This window comes from Podarcis bocagei (genome assembly GCF_964188305.1).
Source record: "Podarcis bocagei genome assembly, chromosome: 11".
NCBI lineage: Eukaryota > Metazoa > Chordata > Lepidosauria > Squamata > Lacertidae > Podarcis > Podarcis bocagei.
Genome location: NC_138136.1, coordinates 8507324 through 8528192, shown reverse-complemented (window position 1 = coordinate 8528192; position 20869 = coordinate 8507324). Strand labels below are relative to the sequence as shown.

The window sequence follows — 20869 nt, the reverse complement described above, 5'->3', positions numbered from 1 at the left end:
CTTCAAAATATAGTCCGGCCCCCCACAAGGTCTGAGAGACAGTGGACTGGCCCCCTGCTGAAAAGGTTTGCTGACCCCTGTCTTAGAGAGTTGCATTCTGCATCGGACCCTCTATGGCCCTTCCAACACCATGGATCTTCGGCACAGGAAGGCACCTACTTCGAAAGTAAAAAGACTTCTTTCTTTGGAAGGTATTCCTAGTAGATCGGTTAGTCATCAATAGCAATAGTAACTGTCACAGGCTGGTTCTAGACACATCCAAAGATTGTTTCAGAAAAATGCGTTGTAACCTTTATACTGTAATGAGAAATCGCTGTTGGCAAAAAGGGAATTCCACAGCGCCATCTGGCGTCACAGTGTTATATCGCATACAAAAGGCTTTTTCTTTACCGATCTACAAGTGAAACTCGAAAAATGAGAATATCATGGAAAAGTTCATTTATTTCAGTAATTCAACTTAAAAGGTGAAACTAATATATGAGATAGACTCACGACATGCAAAGCGAGATATGTCAAGCCTTTATTTGTTATAATTGTGATGATTAAGAAAACCCAAAATTAACAATCTCAGAAAATTAGAATACTGTGAAAAGGTAGCTGAGTCCACTAGGATGCAGAAGCTACCAGCCGACTCAAACGTTGTTGCTCCTGAAGAATAAGGCGGGAATACATGACGCTCCAGTGGCTGTAACATTCTGAAGCCCCCACGAATCCTATTTAGTTCTCTTACCACTCTTTTTATTTCTGTTTTCGCCTTTGAAGGGCTTGAACGAAGTCCCCAAGAGGATCCCTATGCCAAGTTCCGCCTAAATTGCCACTTATTATCACGAGGACAAAGAAGTTCCCCGCCCAGCGCTAAGCAAACAGAAGGCGGCAAAAAAGACGCCCAGCGCCGCAGCAGAGAGCCAACCTCCGGCTCTCCCTCCCAACCACCGCCTCGTCGGCCACTTCCCCGGCCCGCCCTCCTCTTCTCTGCTTCCCGCTTCTCTTTTCCCCCTCCTCCGCCTCTCCCTTCCACGCGAGTTCCAGCTTCTCCCCCCAGCATCTCCAGCAGCGTCGGAGTGGTCCAGCGATGGAACGTTGCAACACCTGGATGCGCAAGGAGGTGCCTAAGTTCCTTTCCCCGCCTCCCCTGAGCCGGGATAGGGCCGCCCCCACCCCGCCCCCTGGCAGGATTGGTCCGTTGAGCAGGGAAGGTCGACGCCTCTTTCCTTCCACCCACTTTCCCCGCCCCGGAGTGGTAGATAGTTCCGGGCTCCAGAGAAAGCTGTCGTCTCCAGAGCGCAGCTACAGCAACCCTCTCGTCGCCGCCGCTGCTTTGGGTGTCAGTCACCATGACGGACCGATCCACCTTCGACACGAACGTGACTACCCTGACTCGGTTCGTGATGGAGGAAGGCAGGAAAGCCCGGGGCACAGGGGAGCTCACGCAGCTCCTGAACTCGCTGTGCACGGCTGTCAAGGCCATCTCCACCGCCGTGCGAAAGGCGGGCATCGCTAACCTGTGAGTCCGCCGAATACCTGCATCCTTCGCCTTGAATTCGCCCGTCGCTGCTCCTCCCTAAGCGGGGAGAGGCGCTTTGGTTTGCCTTTCTCAGCCCCCCCACCCCAGATCTTCCGCCAAGTGTCCCGGGTCAGCAGCTCAGGGCCCTAGCGCAAGGGAAGGCGTGGTTCCCTTGGGTGTTGTACTCCAAAGCCCATAAACCTGACCAGCATGATGAGTAAGTAAAAATGATGAGAGCTGTAGTCCAGGAAAGTCTGGAGGGCCACAAAACCGCAGGAAACCCCTTCCCGGAGTCTAGTGGCAACCCCCCCTCCCCCAATAACCTGGAAGTGGTCTTTCCCTATATTATATTTTCTTGACATCGCCTCTTTCCTGAGGTTTCTGCTTGGGACTCTAAAGCAGTCCATGATCCACCAAGATGCCAGCAAATGTTGTCTTTGCTTGAGAAAGAGATCAGCCTTGAGTCCAGGGTCCAAATATCTGTGTGGGCCGGGTGCTCTCTGTATACTCCCTGGGTGGTATTCAACTAGGGTTTTCGTAGAGTAGACCTGTTGACATTAATGAGCTTGCTTAGTCGTGTTTATTAATTTTAATAGGTCTAAAAGGTCAAGGGCCATCAGGTCCAGTCACGGACGACTCTGGGGTTGCGGCGCTCATCTCACTTTATTGGCTGAGGGAGCCGGCGTACAGCTTTTGGGTCATGATTAAGTCGCGTCTGGCGAACCAGAGCAGCATGTCATGTGGCCAGCATGACTAAGCCGCTTCTGGCGAACCAGACTAGTGCATGGAAACGCCGTTTACCTTCCCGCCGGAGCAGTACCTATTTATCTACTTGCACTTGGATGTGCTTTCGAACTGCTAGGTTGGCAGGAGCAGGGACCGAGCAACGGGAGCTCACCCCATCGCGGGGATTCGAACCGTGACCTTCTGATCGGCAAGTCCTAGGCTCTGTGGTTTAACCCACAGTGCCACCCGCCTCCCTCTTTAATAGGTCTACTCCTGAGTAAAACTTAAGTTGAATACCCACTCTTATCTCTATCTGGGTCTCTCTAGGGCCCAGTCCAGTGTTTATGATGCCATTTGCCTTCAAAATCTCCTTAAATTAGCATCTATCAACTCCCAAGCCCTAATTTTCTACCATCCCGGGTTCCTTTCTTTCTATCACATACTTCATCTTGGCAATGAAGCTTCATTTGCTAACTATCTAATACCATATCCCTATTTACGACATGCACTAGGATATTTCACATCCTATCTAATGGAAAACTTGGGGCTGCATTTTAATCTGGTGGTGTATGCCAGCATGAAGGTTACTTCACATGATGCACTATTTCTTCATAACCTGTATGCACAACATAACGTAAGAGCAGCTCTGCTGGATCAGATCACAGGTCTGCCTAGTCCAGCATTCTGTTTTCAAAGTGGTCAACCAAATGTCTATGGGAAACCCGCAAAGTTGACATCTAGGCTCTCCACTTCTGTTCCCCAGCCAACTAGTATTGAGAGGCATACAGTCATAATGACCAGAAGTCACCAACAGTCTATGATTTTTAAATCTCATTTTAAAGCTGTTGGCGTTGGTGGCTTACTCCTGTTTAGCTTTTCCCTCTCCATGGAAACACAAGTTAATGAACTGAACATAAAGTAAACTGGATATAAAAGTTCGTTGACAGTATTTCGGAGCACTGCAGGAAAGAGGAAAAGCACCCTTGCTTAGGAAGCTTTGGTTTAGTCCCATATTTCTCCGTCTTTTGGAACACAATATAAATGCATTTTCCCCCTCCCTTCCTAAAACCGAAAAAAGCCTCGAAGTACAGATCTCACAATGAAACCTGAGCGCAATTGCCATTTTACAATGTTTACTCTTTCATGAGCAAGTCATGATGAAAGTGCAGCCTTTTGTAATTCCATCTTCATGGAAAGAGGAAGCACAGAGACACTGATGTTGTCACTCTCCATGTGTACATCTGTTTGCACATATTTCGTTAAAACTCTTTATCAGGCGGTTATGTTGGTCTTTCCTCAATTGCAATATATAGCTAATTTAAAGCAAAGTTGAACAGTAGCCGTTTATGGTGCTATTGATACACTGTGACTCTCTTATCTGCATTATTGTTAATGTGTTACTCAGACAACATTTCAGTGGTATTTCTTACTACGTGGTCCTAGGTAGTATTCACATTTTATCTATGTGATTTTATTATGGCATGAATTCATTACAATTATATGATATTAAACATTTAAAATACAAGGTTACATAAGCAAAACAGTAGCATTAAAAGAATTTCAGGGAAATACAGAAGCAAGCTTTAGCCTTTGCCCCATTTGATTATAATCTGGACAGCTTTGTTGCATTGGAGCAAGGTAATATTTACAGTTCAAGGTACGCTTTTTTCATATCTGAGTGCTTGCTTCAATCACACATGAGTTCCCTTGCTCGATTCAGCCTTGAAATGGCTTTAAAGGACAACAAAGATCAAATAATTTGTCTCCTGTTTGAAAAAAAATATGTATATATTTGGCAGTTTAAAAATAAGCCATTTTAAGTCCGATTTATTTCAGATGGAAGTTAACCATGAATTAAAGTCTTGTTGGTTCAAATCAGTGAGATTTAAAAGTGCTTAACTGGTTGGATCGCATTGGGGGAGACTGCTAGATGTTGACTCTCTTTAGGTAATTCTCTTTCAGGGAGTGGAAATAATACTACTGGCATCTTTTGCAGCTATTTTTTAATTTGTTGTAGAAATATCAGGCGCTGTGAGAATATTTTTATTTACACTGTTGCAGTTTTCAGCAGAGATGTAAGAGAACATACTAGTGTATTAAGATTTTAAGAATTAAAATGAAAATTAAGAAGGGTGGTGTGATCTCTTTTGAGAGTTACAAAAGAAACATCAGTTTGGAAATATATATGAATAAGTCAAGATACTTGTCTATGTGTTTCTTGCCTACCTGTCTCAATATAGAACTCTTAACTAATTAGTGAAAGAAATGGTGCAACTCCAACTGATGATAACAAGACCTGGTGGAACCAAATTATTTGGGGATCTGTGTGAGATATCTAAATCATATTTGATACAAGAGTGGCTGGGACATGTACCCTACTTATTTAAACACACACACAAATCTTTTACTGGTCATCTATTCTTCCCTGTTCAGATATGGAATTGCTGGTTCTACCAATGTGACAGGAGACCAAGTCAAGAAACTGGATGTCCTTTCCAATGACATGGTGATCAACATGCTGAAGTCATCTTTCACAACTTGTGTGATTGTCTCTGAAGAAAACAAAGATGCCCTCATAGTGGAAGAAGATAAACAAGTCAGTACCTCTCAAAACTATCCCAGTGCTTGCTTTCCCATTGGCATTGAGCAACAGCTGTCTCTTCAAACATGTAAAAATTAACCTAAGATACAGAAAACAGGACAAAGGGCAGTGCCCTTCTGAGGTCAGAAAACGTAAGCAGGCTCTGCTCTGTTGCCTGTGGTGCTAGACATTATGAGGGAAATGGCTCCCTTCTTGTGTTGCTAAATGGTAGGGAGGGCATTGGTGGGGAGAATTGGTAGGCAAAAGGGGTGCGTATAAGCCTTTCAGTGCCTGTTGATTCTCCCAAGTTTTTCAAAACTGGAAGTGAGCCCAACTGCAGGAAAAACAGCCAGGAAAAGGCATTTTGCAGAAGATAATTGATGAGCAGAGAGAGTAAATACCCTTTCCATCCACCTGTTTCTCCACGCTAAGCCCTGTCCAGCCTCTGATTCCTGTTACCTTGTCAAATGTGGGATTGGTATTCCATGTTTCCTGATAACTCCTGTCAGGGCTAAACTAGATGATGTCCACTCTAAACTCTTACTGCTGTTGCCTGAGCTACAGTAAATTCATTAATTCGGATTATCTGAGGAAGTTTTGAAGAAGGTATGTTGAGGCAAGCCTGCTTATCAGCACCCAGCCCCACCGGGATGGACCTGACTTCAACTTCCTTTGATGGGACCAAATATAGGACTGGTTTTCCTTGCCGTCTTCTATATGCCAGCATGGACTCTTCAGCAAACACATAACACTATATGTAAAATCACCAGTTGGTTGAGATATTCAAAAAGTATCCTGTGCAGGAGGCACACATTTCCTGGGAGGATAGAAGTGGCAGGGACACACCCCACAACTGCTGCACAGCAGGTCCTCAGGTCCTCCCCGTGTTACTGGACTACAACTCCCATCAGCCCTGACCAGTGACCATGCATGCCTGGGGCTTTTGGGAGTTGGAGTCCAGCAGAAATCAGTATGTACAGGCTAAAGCTCCTGTGTTGGCTAGCAAGGTCGATCCTACACCTTTATAACTGTTGATATATGCTGTTGTTGCACTGTGTATTTTGGGTCTATGGAGCGCAATAAAGCTGTGTGTGTGTTACTAATGTGTGTGAGGGACTGGGAGTGCAGCACTCTGAAGCTGGCATGGGCAATGCCCTTGCATGCCTGATAAGATGGCGGGTAGATTTGGGAGAGTGTGATGGTAGCAGAAAAAAGCAGAGGGAGGAAGACAAGGAGCATGGGATGTTTGTAAGTGTACAGTAACAAAAGCGAGAAGGAGAATGGCTGCCCCAGCGAAGTCATGATGGCTGCGGCTGATGGGATTTGGAACTGAGCAACATATTGGGGGCACCACTTTGGCTATCCCTGCCCTCAACAGTTTTCATCAGATTAACAAAAGTTTAAGTAATCAGTTTTGTACAACAGCCCTTCCCTGTTGGCCTAGGGTGTGGTTGTTCATTTGTGATTGGCTGTGGTGAACTTTGTTTTCATGTGTGAGTGGGGTGGGTGGGTGTTTTTGAATCAGGTTAGCCATATTGATTTGTATGCTGTCAATCTTGTTGTTGTCTTGTTGGGCTGTGTATGTGATAAAGGGGAGCCATACCAGGGGTGAAGGCATCTTCTTCCATTTTTCCCCATGTCACACAAGCGAATAGTAAAGAGAACCTGCACAAGCGACACTGACACAAAACCCCACACATACATTGAGTAAAATAGAAACATCGCCACCCGACTCCACCCCCACTCACCATGGCCCCCTCCACCTCTTTCCCCATTTTCTTCCTAATGTTACAGTAATGTCTCAACAAATGAAACTGATCTGTAGAAAATGTAACTTGAAAAAAGAGACATTGCACATACTTTTGTAAACCAAGAAACTTTTAATTAAAAATACGTTTAAAAAAAAGGCTGTGGGTACCTAACACATATTTAACATGATTCTCCTTTCTCACTTAATCCTCAATCTACATAAGAGCCATGGGTAATTGAGCCATCATTAGTGTGAAAGTTGCCTGAAATCACCCTCAAAAGCATTATTCAGTTGGAGTATTTTAGCAGTGAAGCAAGCACTATACACATCTAGTTTATTTTAAGAATATTTGAATGTTTCTATCTTCTAGGGCAAATACATAGTCTGCATGGATCCGCTTGATGGCTCATCTAACATTGACTGCCTTGTCTCTATTGGGACCATTTTTGCTATCTACAGAAAGGTAGGATATATTTAATGGTTGCTTGCGGAAGTAGTGAGGTAATAGGAGTAATGAAGAAAATACACTGCTTTGAGGACTGGGTTTCTGCTTATATTAATAAGTCAGTAGGGACAAGGGTTAACTGAACAGAGTGAATGTAATATGTGAAACAAAAATAAAATTATATCAGATTTTCTTTTGTTGAAGTGGATTGGGGTTAGCTGATTTAATGGAATCTGTTCCATGGGTTTTAGCGGTGTAAACCAGTGGCGTAGCGTGAGTTGTCAGCACCCGGGGCAACGCAAGTAATTTGCGCCCCCTAACCCGGGGCAAGGCACGTAATTTGCGCCCCCCCTAACCCCTAACCTGCAAGTTGCCGCTGGCGCTGCTGCCCAAACGACGCCGCTTGCCCGGAGGAGGAGGGGGGCAGAGAGGCGAGGAAAATGCAACGGCCCAGCAGCTGCAGCAGCACCGGCGGAGGCGGGGCTGTGAGGAGGGGCTGCCTGGCGCGTCCTCCGCGGCGAGCGCTGAGAGCCGCTGCCTGCCGGGCGCCTTCAGCCGGGCGCCGCGAGACATGCGGCTCTGCTACAGCCTGCGCCCGAGGCTCTTCGGCGACTCCGGAGGCAGCGAGCGCGCCCCCCCAGATGTTGCGCCCGGTGCGGCTTGCACCCCCCACGCTACGCCACTGGTGTAAACTGACTTTTCACACAGGGAAATGATCTTGCAGCATAACCTGCAAACTTGCTATGTAATCCTCAAAGCACTTGTGTTTGTAAGAGTTCTGTTAACTGCAGAGAGGATATTACTTGCGCCTTATTTTGACAGGCAGTTAAACTGTTTAAAGAGACCTGAAGTTCTGGACTAACATGTTTTTAAATAAGCAAGCTGATTGTGTTTAAGGCACTCACCCCGTTTTAATTGTTTAGCTTCTAGAATAGGATGTCTTTGAATCATATACTCTGGAACTTAAAACCTAACATCAAAATAAGATAGTGCATTGACAGCCAGGTCTTATCTATTTTATGCTCATTTACTATATAAGGGTCAAAAGGAGCTCTCAGTGGCCTATCCAGCTCAGTGCTGTCATTCTTGACTCTCAAATATCTCTCCATTGCAACTTTGGCATGTATACAGTTGGCTTAATAATTCATGTAACTTTTCCATTTTCACTCGCATGTGGGTATGCCAATCAGGGATGCACTTGGAGCCGAAATTGGAAGGTGGATAATGTGGGCAGGAGTCTCTACCATTTGTTGGGGACCCCTTACTCTTGTAAAAAACAGTTGTGAGTACAGTCATACCTAGGGATAAATGTGCTTCAAGTTAAGTATTTTTGGGTTGCGCTCCGCGGCAATCCAGAAGTAACGGAGCACGTTACTTCTGGGTTTCGCAGCGCGCGCATGCGCAGATGGTCAAAATGATGTCACACACATGCGCAGAAGCGCCGACTCGCGCACACGCAGACGGATCCCATTCGCATCCCAAGGTACCACTGTACAACATACCACCTCCAAGCTCCAGAACTCTAAAAGGGAAAGGGAAGGGAATTGGGCTTTGTGCCACATGTTCCCTGAATCCAGTGCCCACCTCCAGGGATTCTGAGACAGAATGCTTGTGGACATGGCAACTGCAAGCAGCATGACTTTTAAACCCACAAGCAGGGCCATACGTGAGGCTGACAGTCACGTGACTCCTTACTCAACCTAATTTGAAAAGATAAAACAGTCACACAAACCAATAATGAAGCTGTTTGCTAGCCAAGCAGAAGTCTTAATGAGATACTTCAGATTAATAGTTTGCTACAGTGATGAGGAAAGGGACGCGGGTGGCGCCGTGGGCTAACCACAGAGCCTAGGACTTGCCGATCAGAAGGTCGGCTGTCCGAATCCCCGCGATGGGGTGAGCTCCCATTGCTCGGTCCCTGCTCCTGCCAACCTAGCAGTTCGAAAGCACTTCAAAGTGCAAGTAGATAAATAGGTACTGCTCCAGCGGGAAGGTAAACGGTGTTTCCGTGCGCTGCTCTGGTTTGCCAGAAGCGGCTTAGTCATGCTGGCCACATGACCCGGAAGCTGTACGCCGGCTCCCTCGGCCAATAAAGCGAGATGAGCGCCGCAACCCCAGAGTCGGCCATGACTGGACCTAATGGTCAGGGGTCCCTTTACCTTACAGTGATGAGGAAAGGCAAGTGTCCCACAGAGCCCCCACTCCTCTCCAGCACTAAATGGAGCCATTAAACTTGTGCCAGCCTCATAGAATTCTGTTTTAGCTCCTGACATTGATTCTTCCTCTTTCTTTAACCATCTCCATATTTGATGCTTCATGGGAAGAGAACAGCAGCTTAAAGTTAAAAGCTTTTAATGTCCAGATTTTAAGGTTCTCGGGGAAAGGGTCATAGCTCAACTGGTAGAGCCTTTTCTCTGCATGCAGATTCCAGGTTCAGTCCCCAGAATCTCCACATAGAGCTGGGAATAACGGCTGTCTGGAACACTGGGAAGCCCCTGCCAAAGCTCAATGGACCAATGGCCTTTCTCTGCAATGAAGCAGCTTCCTGTGTTCTTCTCTTATTCAAGTCTTCTCCTGGTGCGCCGTCTGAGAAAGATGCTCTGCAGCCCGGGCGCAACCTTGTGGCGTCTGGTTATGCCCTCTATGGCAGTGCCACCATGCTAGTTCTCGCTCTCGAATGTGGTGTCAACTGTTTCATGCTTGATCCGGTAAGGAGTGCTGTTATGGCCTATGAAAATATTATTGTTTGTTGTCATGCTTTTTTTAAAAAAATATTTTTTATCATTTTACACAAATGAGTTTATTCTAAGGGAAATTAATAGAGCTTATTCCACCGTAAAAATGTCAAGTGAAGTAATACTTTTTTTAAAAAAGAATTTTTTTATTTTCAATGCAGAATCATAACAAAAATTACAAACACTGAATCCAAAATAATACTGTACAAACAAAAATCCCCGGAACATATATAGAAAAAAAAAAAAACAGAAAAGGGAAAGAGGAAAAAAAACCAAAGGAAACAAAACTAAACTAAACAAAAACGAAAAAGCACACATCTACAGAAAAAAACCATATCATTACGTACATAAACACAAATTGACTTCCTTCCTTTGTTCTAAGACCTCAAAAAATTTACTCTTACTGTATTGTTGTGTCTAATTAGATTACTTCCACCTTGGTACTTTTTTTTTTTTACACCATTTTTCTTTTTCTTTAACCCTGTAAAGCATCATTCATTACATACCAATATACTAACTCCAGAACAATGTTTTTTCATATACTCTTTGGCACAACCCCATTCTTTTAATAATTTCTGGTCCGATTGTCCCCTTATGTAAGCTGTGAGTATTACCAGATTTATGTATTCACATAATTTAACTTGCCAATCTTTCACTGATGGAATTTTTCTGCCTTTCCAGTTTGTAGCTATAAGCATCCTGGCAGCTGTTGTTGCATAAAGGAATACTTTCCTTTGATTTTTGGGGGTGAAGTAATACTTTTTAAGGACCAAAATATGCATCTGTGCATCAAACAAACAGAGGGGCTGCAAATACTTGCAATCTTTCAACTCTTTTTTCTTTTAAGTAAAATGAAAATTAAAAAATACAGGGTTGTTGTAGAACAAACAAGATAAAAATTGTACAGAATTTTCAACATGCCAGATAATTGGAAGCAGTTGGTGCCTTTAAAACGCAAGTCGCTAACCAGTGGTCCTCCAGATGTAGGATTCAAACTCCCGTCAGTCACAGCCACCAGAGCAAATGGTCAGAGATGATGGAAGTCATAGGCCAACAACATCTGGAGGGCCAAAGATTACCCAACTCTCCTCTAGAAAAGAACAACAACAATTTTATTATTTATACCCTGCCCATCTGATTGGGTTTCCCCAGCCACTCTGGGCAGCTTCCAGCAAAATATAATAAAACGTCAAACATTAAAAACTTCCCAATACAGGAGTGCTACATATACTATTTGCCCTGCCAAGTCACTCCCACCATTGCTCAACTCCCCTCATGCAGAGCTCCTTCACCCTGTTCTACTTCAGCTCCACCCATGGGTAGCTATCAGCCAGGATAGCTAGACATTCCATATTCAGATGTGATATCATTCAGCTTGGACATTGAGATCTAGCACTGAGGGCCTTCTGGCACGAGAGGTGAGGCTACAGGGAACCAGGCAGGGGGCCTTCTCGGTAGTGGCACCCACTCTGTGGAACACCCTCTCATCAGATGTCACGGAGATGTGTAACTATATAACCTTTAGAAGGCAGCCCTGTATAGGGAAGCTTTTTAATGTTTAATGTTTTGTTATGTTTTTATATATGCTGGAAGCCACCCAGAGTGGCTGGGGCAACCCAGTCAGATGGGTGGTGTACAATTATTATTTTTAAGCTCTGAAGAACGGATAGGAAGAACAAGATGCCAGCCAACCTGCTACTTGCAGGTGCCAGTAGGGGGCCCTGGATTCCATCATAGTGGCATACTGAGTGTAAACCCAGTGTACATTTTGTGTGCAGCGTCACTAAAGAGCTGGTGCTTGCACTGTCTTGGTTCCTTAAAATATCCCAAACTTGAACTGCTCTCATAAGGACAAAAAGAAGGGGGAAAGAGTTGACTAATTCCCTACCCCCAATTATCCAATATAAGCTTTGCATGTCCTGTAGTCTGTATAATGAGATACAGCAGCATAGAAAACAGAAGTTATCAAAAGCATCCCACAGCAGAATCAGGTTTTTGGTCAGTCATTATCTCCACAAAATGCAAGCGATCCTGAAAAATGATTATGCATCATAATCGAATTAAGACTTATAGGAAATTTAAACCCTTTTGGTACATGAAGGCTGCCTTTTGTTTTAGCACTAGTGTGTAGGATGGCTAATCATGATGCTCCAGGTGTTGCTGGACTCGCCTCCCATCATTCCTGATAATTGGCCACGTGAGATTGGGCAGATGTGAGATGGAACCCAACAACCTCTGGAGAGCCACTGGCTAACCACACATTTAAGGAGCTTGGAATTTAAGGCAGCATGTTGCCCTCAGCCTTGTTTTGAAATGGCTACTATCTTCTGTTCATCTACATCTCAACAAAACCATGTTAACAGATGTTCTTGTACACTTTCAGATTGCATCTGATGTCTTAAAGAGTAAGTGGGGTGTTTACGTGTGTGTGTGCGTGTGCGTGTGTGTCAGAAAGAGAGCCACCTTAAACACCCTAGAATCTTTTCATCTTTGTGCATCTACGATAGAAAGCATGTTTCAACATAGCTGATGCCATACAGCTTCAATTAAAATTGCTTTCTAGATGAAGCAAGGTTGTATAGCCTTGCTTGGGTTTTTCCATGTTTGTTCAGTTTAAAAGAACTGGAGTTTATTTTCTGCTGTTAGAGCCCAGCATTCTCCAATATGTGTATCTCAAGTAGTTGCATGTCCTTTACTTTATTTTTGTTTATTTTTTAGCAGCTAGACTGTTACGTTCTATGTATGTAGTAGCATTTTTTCCTTCAAACAACTGTGAAGAAATGACAGTGTGGCCATTGCCTACAAATGGTTTCATGAGCATCCTAGTTTCAACAGGGCAAGATTGATAAAGGCTGCTGCAAACTGCTTTGAGGCCTTGCCCTAGTAAACAGGATATTGGAAAAGGTATTCTTAAGTGCTTGAAGTTTCCCACCCAAATATTTATATACTGCTTTTATCAGAAAGGAACACAAGGCAGTTTACAAGAGAAAACAAAATCAAACAATATAGCATACAAAATGGATAAAACATCAAAATCCATAAAACCACTTTCCACTCTATACACACAAATTTCACATTCGCTAACTAACCTGTAGTTCAAGTCAACCTGTGCATATTCACCAACCTTGTAACACACACAGCTCTCACGCTCAACAATTACAGATCCCAACAGTCCATACTACAACCCTGGCAGCCTAACACGCTAAGAGACAGAAAGCAAATTTAATCTGTGACTCCACCAAACCCAATTAAAACCTCACGCTCCTTCACATAGGGCTCTCGTTAATACCTTCACAAGGGAATTGCAGTGAACTGGATGCACTTGGTAAATATGCTATGGCTGGTCCTCATTTGTAGACATGCACTATTTTGCCTGTATTAACTTGTCCGACACTGATTCACATGGCGGTATTTTTTGTTTTGTCTTGTAAATGACGAATGCAATTTACTCAGGAATAAAGTGTATGCTGTGCAAATGATAATGCTTGCTTTTCTTCTTATGCTAGGCCATTGGGGAATTCATTTTGGTCAACAGGGATGTAAAAATAAAGAAAAAGGGAAATATCTTCAGCCTCAACGAGGGATATGCTGCATACTTTGACCCTGCTGTCACAGAATATCTCAAGAATAAGAAATTTCCACAGGTGAGCTTTCACATCCTGCAAAGAAATTTGCCATCAAGATATTCCGGAATACAACATTTCTTTTAGTCCATATACATTTGCTTTATATAACTTCACAGTGAGTAGGACCCTCACTTGTGCGTTGGGTCAAAAGCACCTTTCTCCAACAAAACAGGCTCCTCTGGATCCAACCCAATCTTTTTTGTACAAAGCTTAGAAACAATTTTGTGGGTGCAAAGTGAACCCATGGATGTAGCCATTGTGTCCTGTCCAGAGAACCCTAAGACTTGGTTCAAACATTAGAAGTTTCCTGGTGTGAAAACTCTTCTTAGGGAAATGGATGGGAAGGTGTGTGAATTGTTACCTGCACACAGTACTCAGCTTCACACCGTTTATAAGTACAGTGGTACCTCAGGTTAAGTACTTAATTTGTTCCAGAGGTCCGTTCTTAACCTGAAACTGTTCTTAACCTGAAGCACCACTTTAGCTAATGGGGCCTCCTGCTGCTGCTGCGCCGCCAGAGCACTATTTCTGTTCTCATCCTGAAGCAAAGTTCTTAACCCGAGGTAATATTTCAGGGTTAGCGGAGTCTGTAACATGAAGCATATGTAACCCGAGGTACCACTGTACAGTGGTACTTTGGTTGTTGAACAGCTTGGCTCCCGAACAAATCGGCTCCCGAATGCTGCAAACCTGGAAGTAAGTGTTCCGGTTTGCAAACATTTTTCGGAAGCCAAAGATCCGACTTCTGCGGCTTCCGATTGAGCGCAGGAAGCTCCTGTAGCCAATCGGAAGCCACACCTTGTTTTTTGAACGGTTCTGGGAGTCGAACAAACTCCCAGAATGGATTAAGTTTGACAACCAAGTTACCACTGTACTGTCTGGGAATTTCTGATGGGCAGTAGTAAACACAATACAACAGGCACATGAGTGATCATTGCACAGACTGACTGGCTTGCTTTTCCTACAGCTTAGGAACGTTGTAATTTGTTGCAGTCTGTACAGATGGTGTGCTTCAGCATTTACTGATTCCTTGTCTTCCTGTGTGACTTAGAGGCATGACTGACATTTGCATGGCTGGCTTCCCTATAGTGAGCCTAGTGATGGCCTGGGCAAAAGGGGTTCTTCCATTTATTGGGAACACCTCCTGTCCTTCCCATTGGATGCTACAGCACCCAACCAGGAAGCTGCCATCTGGACCCAGCCAGGGACAGAGGCAGCTGCTATCCATTTCGCATCAGTCTGGGGTATGTAGTACTTCAGAACACTTATACAATATTTCACCAATCTTCTCTTCTAGGATGGTAGCGCTCCCTATGGCAGCAGATACATAGGTTCCATGGTTGCTGATGTGCACCGTACCCTGGTGTATGGAGGAATCTTCCTATATCCAGCCAATTCAAAGAGCCCCAAGGGAAAGGTAACATAGCTAGCACATGCTTAATTTTTTACAAGAATTCATCATGTGATGCTTCTATTTTCTTCATGTTTTACAACTGAATGTCCTTCTAAACTACATGTTTAGTTATCAAAGTCTGGGCACTCTGGTCAAGGTCATAGAAAGGCACTGTTATATTTAACAAAGGCAGGGAGAACATGCTTTCCCTTTGTAAGTTGAGCGGTAGGACTATCCATCGTCATTTGGCTTCCCCCAGTACGCATCTGGCTTCTCTGCTATGCAAGGTAGGACACCATCAAGCAGCACTGTGATGGTGTAACATCCAAGGAACTGGCTGATGCTCCCAACCAAAAGCGCCGGGAGTTCTGGGGAAGTGAACTGCTCTGAGACCTCCAGGTAGAGGCTGGTATAGAAATTAAATAAATAAATTAAAAGTGCACCTGGACAAAAAGTAAATAGTAAGGGGCTCATCACAGAAGTAGAGCACCCATTCTAAAAGGCACAAAATGGGGCTCAGTGGATCATTATTGTTGCCCTTTTCCAGGCAAGGATTTACTGAAATAAGTGGTAGGTAAAATGTCATCAATCCTTGGGAAAAATCTCTGCCTCTTTGTGTGCTTGATCAAAGGCTCCTGAATGAAATACACTTGGGCTAGGCTGTTATCTATAAGCAGCAGCTGGATTCCTTTCCCCTTGCTAATTAGGTTAATACTGGTTGCAATACTTTTTGTCACCACTCCTTTAGGCGCTCAGTTTTATTTCTCTCACACACCCTGTCCCAAATTGCCTGTGACATACAGAGCTTTCCCTGTCCCCTGGGTTCGGGGAACTTAAAAGCTAAAATTTTATGAGCTTACAACTTGAAACGGGGGCTAAACTTGATATGGCACACTAGATACATGAATAGGGGTATCCTATTGGGGGAGAGTTCTTGTTTTCATTTGCTAGTATGATATATACATATTTGTTTTTTTATATTGTAAACCACCCTGTGATGTACCAAGTTTCCTGCAGGAATTTAAAAAAACAAAATTTAAAAATGAAAGTGCTTATAGTGCCCCTCCCCCCGGTGTTAAACATACAGTGGTGCCTCGCAAGACGAAAAGAATCCGTTCTGTGATTCTCTTCGTCTAGCAGTTTTTTCGTCTTGCGAAGCAAGCCCATTGATGGATTAGCGGATTAGCGCTATTAGCAGCTTATCTGCTGATCGGATCAGCTGATAAGCGGCTTAGCGGCTTAGAAAAAGGGGGGGGGAACTGCAGGAACTCGCAAGACATTGTCGTCTTGCGAAGCAAGCCCATAGGAAATTCGTTTTGCGAAGCACCTCCAAAACGGAAAACTCTTTCGTCTAGCGAGTTTTCCGTCTTGTGAGGCATTCGTCTTGCGGGGCACCACTGTACTCTGCAATCAGTAAACTAGCACAGCAGGGAGTGAACTGGAATCTTTGTCCTGATGTGCTAGTTCTTTTAGTTTTGCAGGAAACTTGGTACATGAGAGAATAAATAAAAAATGGCACCCCCTGCCTGCAACCTGAAGTGGTACAGTCCACACCACCGCTCAGGATTGTACCACTTCATTCTGGATAAACTAAAACTGGGAAATTTGGGAAAGACTATGTATCTGACATATGAGACCGCAGCAAGACTAAACTGCTTAATTGTTGAATTGCCAGTTTTGATATCTAGTATCATTACAGTGGTACCTCGGCTTAAGTACTTAATTCCTTCCGGAGGTCCGTTCTTAACCTGAAACTGTTCTTAACCTGAAGCACCACTTTAGCTAATGGGGCCTCCTGTTGCTGCTGTGCCGCCAGAGCACGATTTCTGTTCTCATCCTGAAGCAAAGTTCTTAACCCCAGATAATATTTCTGGGTTAGCGGAGTCTGTAACCTGAAGCGTCTGTAACCCGAGGTACCACTGTATAAGGAGTAGAATAGCCTGCTCCACAAAAGAGCAACCATTGAGTTGCATTCAGTTTTCACAGGTTTTTCTAACATGGCATTCAAGTTTAATCTCAGACTTCCAACAATTGAGAAGAAAGTGCAGTGGTTTCTGCGGCAAACTCTTTCCCAACTCTTAACTGGGCAAGGGAAGGACCTGTGTTTATTCAGCCAAAAACTAATCTGAACTACATTTCAGTGCTTGCTCCAGCCTGTAGATAAGAGGCAGTTACTCATTTACACAGAATGTCACAAACAGGACCTTTTCCTCTACTTATGAGCAAAGCAGTACTACTTCTGTTAATAGGCTTTGTCCTCTTGCATAGTTTGGTTGACCAGCTGTGCATTTACCTGTGTACCTTTCCCCCAAGAACTCACGCTGATATACATCATTCCCACCCTTCTCTCCACTCTCCCAACCAAATTTTTAATCCTTATAATATCCCTGTGCATTCAGTTAGCCTGAGAGATAATGACTAAATAAATATCATCCAGTGAACCTCATGGCTGAGTGAGGACTCTAACCTGGGTCTCTCTGCAGTTCTGATCCAACCAACTAACTCAGAAATATGGAAGTTATGGCCCTTCAGATGCTGTTGGACCAGAACTAGCATAATCCCTGACCATTGGCTGTGCTGTGCCGTCAACAAGTCCAACAAGAACTGGCTCCAGCTTCTCCATTCCTACTGTAACTTCAGCCCTTCCAACTGACCCGATATTACAAAAGCAGTCCTGGTTTCTGACTTGATCCCAGAATGTCCCGTGTTTCCCTTATCCTCCATGTCTCAGGGGACAATTAAAAGTGGTGAGTGCAAGTGCAGAAACGGAAAATAAAATCCCTGCACCAAATGAAGGAAATGGTGACGCTGGCATACAAAGCCTTTCCTATAATTTCGAAGGAAAAGGTCACCAGTCCACTTTAAAAGTCTTTCATCGCAATGCTTCTGCAGCCAGACGTTTCTTAGGAAACACGGGGAGTGTTGAGTCCTTTATTGCAAATGGAGTCTGACACTGTCTACTCAGAAGGAAGCCCCACTGTATTCAATGGAGCTTACTTCCAGGTAACTGGGTCAAGACTGGGCAGCCTTACACGGCCATCTGAAGCATTTTGACTCAGAACTAAGTCCCACTGAGTTTCTTTCTTGTATGTTCCTAATCATAGGGATGCGGGTGGCGCTGTGAGTTAAACCACATAGCCTAGGTCTTGCCAATCAGAAGGTCAGCGGTTCGAATCCCTGCGACGGGGTTTAATCCTGTTGCTCAGTCCCTGCTCCTGCCAACCTAGCAGTTCGAAAGCACGTCAAAGTGCAAGTAGATAAATAGGTACTGCTCTGGCAGGAAGGTAAACGGCATTTTCGTGCACTCCTCTGGTTCGCCAGAAGCGGCTTAGTCATGCTGGCCACATGACCCGGAAACTGTACGCCGGCTCCCTCGGCCAATAAAGCAAGATGAGCGCCGCAACCCCAGAGTCTGTCACAACTGGACCTAATGGTCAGGGGTCCCTTTACCTTTATGTTCCTAATCATTCTCACAGTTTCTATTATCATCATCATCCCACCTTTTTCCTTGACAGGGACTCAAGGCAGCTTATCGCTAAAATTTTGTATCATTCCCTTTATCTGTGGAAGGTGTTGTACATGATCCCTTCCCTTCCATTTTTTCTTTACACCAGTCCTGTGACAGGTGAGGCAGAGAGGTTGCAATTGGCTTAAGGTGACTGATGTTGATGTGTCTGTGTGCGCGCGGTGAAATCAAACATAGGAGAAGCTTCCAGATGTAGAATAGGATGTCCCTATACTCATCGGAGAAATGTTGGAGGGGATGTTACTATGGTATCACACTGCCTCTCTAAGCATAAACATGGAATGAAAACCTCAGTTTCCTACCTGCACCAATACTGCCATTAGAAGCATGCATGTTGGGGAGCAATCCCCTTTAGACACAATGGAACTTATTTCTGAGTAATCATGTGGACATTTGCAATGTAGAAAACCTGTGCAGAGAGCACTATACAACTGTGGCACACTCTTCTTGTGAGTATAGCATTTGGCTCAAGTGCAGTGCTGATGCCTGATCTGTTATTTTTAACATATGTAATTCCAGCTGAGGCTCCTCTATGAATGCAACCCCATGGCTTTTATCATCGAGAAGGCTGGAGGTCTTGCAACAACAGGCAAGGAGGCTGTCTTGGACATAGTGCCTGAAAACATTCACCAGCGTGTGCCTATTGTCTTGGGGTCTCCAGACGATGTGCAGGAATACCTAGCCATGGTCAAGAAGCATTCAGCTAAATGAGGAGAGGGCGGCTGCATCTGCCATTGGAATGCCTTTCAACTGGACCAAAGACCATAACTGTGCAAAACTACGGACTGAAGCAAATTTATAGTATGCAAAAGAGCCATTACTTCATTATGCATAAAAAGCAAACTCAATGCGTTTTGCTGTGCCATTAAAAACAAATCTAAAAAGCTATTTCATTTGTAACTTACACAATCCACATAAATAGTAGAAGGCTTGCAATTTCAGGGCAGATCAGAGGGATACATGGGTAGTCTGAAAAAACTAGAATGTTTATGATGTGAGTGATGGGTTAATCCAGAACATGGGTGGAAACTGTTATGGCCTTTCTTTATTTCAGCTCACATGCAGCACAGTTAACAGTGGTCATCTCCAGCTTTGGGAGAACAAGCACAGGATTATACTGCTACAGCTAAAGTCATATCTCACCCTTAGGCAACTGGGATAGAGCTACCCTATTCTGTACGACCAATAATTTCAATTGCCCTAAACACTGGTTCAGGTTACACCTAACACAAAGCCAAACCATGGCTTAGTGTGACCATGTGGGTTCCTGGCTGCACACACGTTCTTCATTTAGGGCAGCAATTGCCAAAGCGAGGTAATAACACAGAGGATACTGTGTCATGAAATATCTATGGTCGATATTACTCCTAGTTTGATAGTTGGAATTTAGTGGTAGATCCCAAATGAAAAAGTTGATTCATCTGTTTAATTGGATATGTCAGCCACAGCTACAATTCAGTTCCATTTCTATATTAGCCAAAGGCCATAAACAGAATATAGAACACAATGGAAAACAATAAAACCCTAGTCATACAAATGATCATAAAACAAGTTAACTAATGTAGTTTTCATTCCATCAGTTGTGGCAGTTCACAATTTAAGGCTCAACAGCATGAGAGTTAGATAAATGTGTTAAATGGTGAATTGCATTCGTTGTTGATATCTAGACTTTGTTCAGACCACTGGTCTGTACAGTTTCTCCCAACTGCATCATCACATCAAGATTCCTCTTTTGTGCTGTGATCTGATCAGTGTGCGTAGGTGCAGGTAACTGAAAGCTACTTCAAACTCACACACATACTAAATCAGTTAAACCAGAAGACGAGTAGCTCTAGATATGCAGTGATGCCCACAAAACAATAGAAGAAATGGAGAAATGTGTTAATCTCTACAAGCCACACAGAAATCAGCACACATTTTAGTTTCTCCTTTGCTTTCTGTAGAGAGGAAAGCATAAGAAACTCATCCTCAAAGGAAATTTCAAAACAAATGATCACCTAGAGCAGCATTTACCACACCGGTTTCTGTCTTTCCAAGTGACTAAAGAACTTTGGCATTTGGTGAAAGGTCAGGGTCTCTCATTACAGATGGTGTCAGTAACACGGATGACTTGCATCTGCATTCTCTTGGAAGAAAATAGCATCTCGTAGGAGCTGCTTTAGCCCGTTGGATAACAGAAATAAGTAATACAGGTGGAATACAGTATATAAATCCAATATATGCATCAAAGAGAGAGACCCCCAACCTCCATGGGTTCCCGGTGTCCCACATTCTCTGGGGCTCCTCCATTTCTGCAGTACAGCAATGCCACCCCCATGTGTGTATGTAGGAACATGGGTGTGCCTCAATGTGAATGAGAAGAATGTGGGCCAGTGGTAAAGGGAACTTCATGTGTGATTAGGCATTAAGGAAGAACTGGGCCATGTTTTCAAAGCCCACTCTTCTCTGGCCTTAGGAAAGAATAATAGAATTGAACGATGTTAAGCAATTTTCATTCTTAATATATTTTCCATAGCATTTTCATGAAGTAAATAATTGGAAGGCTGCAAACAGAAAATGGACCTTATCAGAAAATTGCATTTA

General features: G+C 44.0%; 1 protein-coding gene across 1 annotated transcript; it reads left to right on the top strand.

Moving 5' to 3' along the window:
- Positions 1-1229: 1229 nt before the first annotated feature.
- Positions 1230-19174, top strand: LOC308597757 (fructose-1,6-bisphosphatase 1). Its single transcript, XM_081213846.1, has 7 exons — positions 1230-1504; positions 4664-4826; positions 6932-7024; positions 9574-9714; positions 13248-13385; positions 14665-14784; positions 18806-19174. Exons 1-7 carry the CDS (start codon positions 1335-1337, stop codon positions 18995-18997), a joined length of 1017 nt encoding a protein of 338 aa, XP_081069972.1. The 5' UTR covers positions 1230-1334; the 3' UTR covers positions 18998-19174.
- The last annotated feature ends 1695 nt before the right edge of the window (positions 19175-20869 follow it).

Excerpts from the sequence above, each read along its gene's own strand:
- LOC308597757 (XM_081213846.1), top strand. The coding sequence starts at position 1,335 with ATGACGGACCGATCCACCTTCGACACGAACGTGACTACCCTGACTCGG. Across the intron at positions 1,505-4,663 it reads AAGGCGGGCATCGCTAACCT|ATATGGAATTGCTGGTTCTA; the intron begins GTGAGTCCGCCG and ends TTCCCTGTTCAG. Across the intron at positions 13,386-14,664 it reads AGAATAAGAAATTTCCACAG|GATGGTAGCGCTCCCTATGG; the intron begins GTGAGCTTTCAC and ends CTTCTCTTCTAG.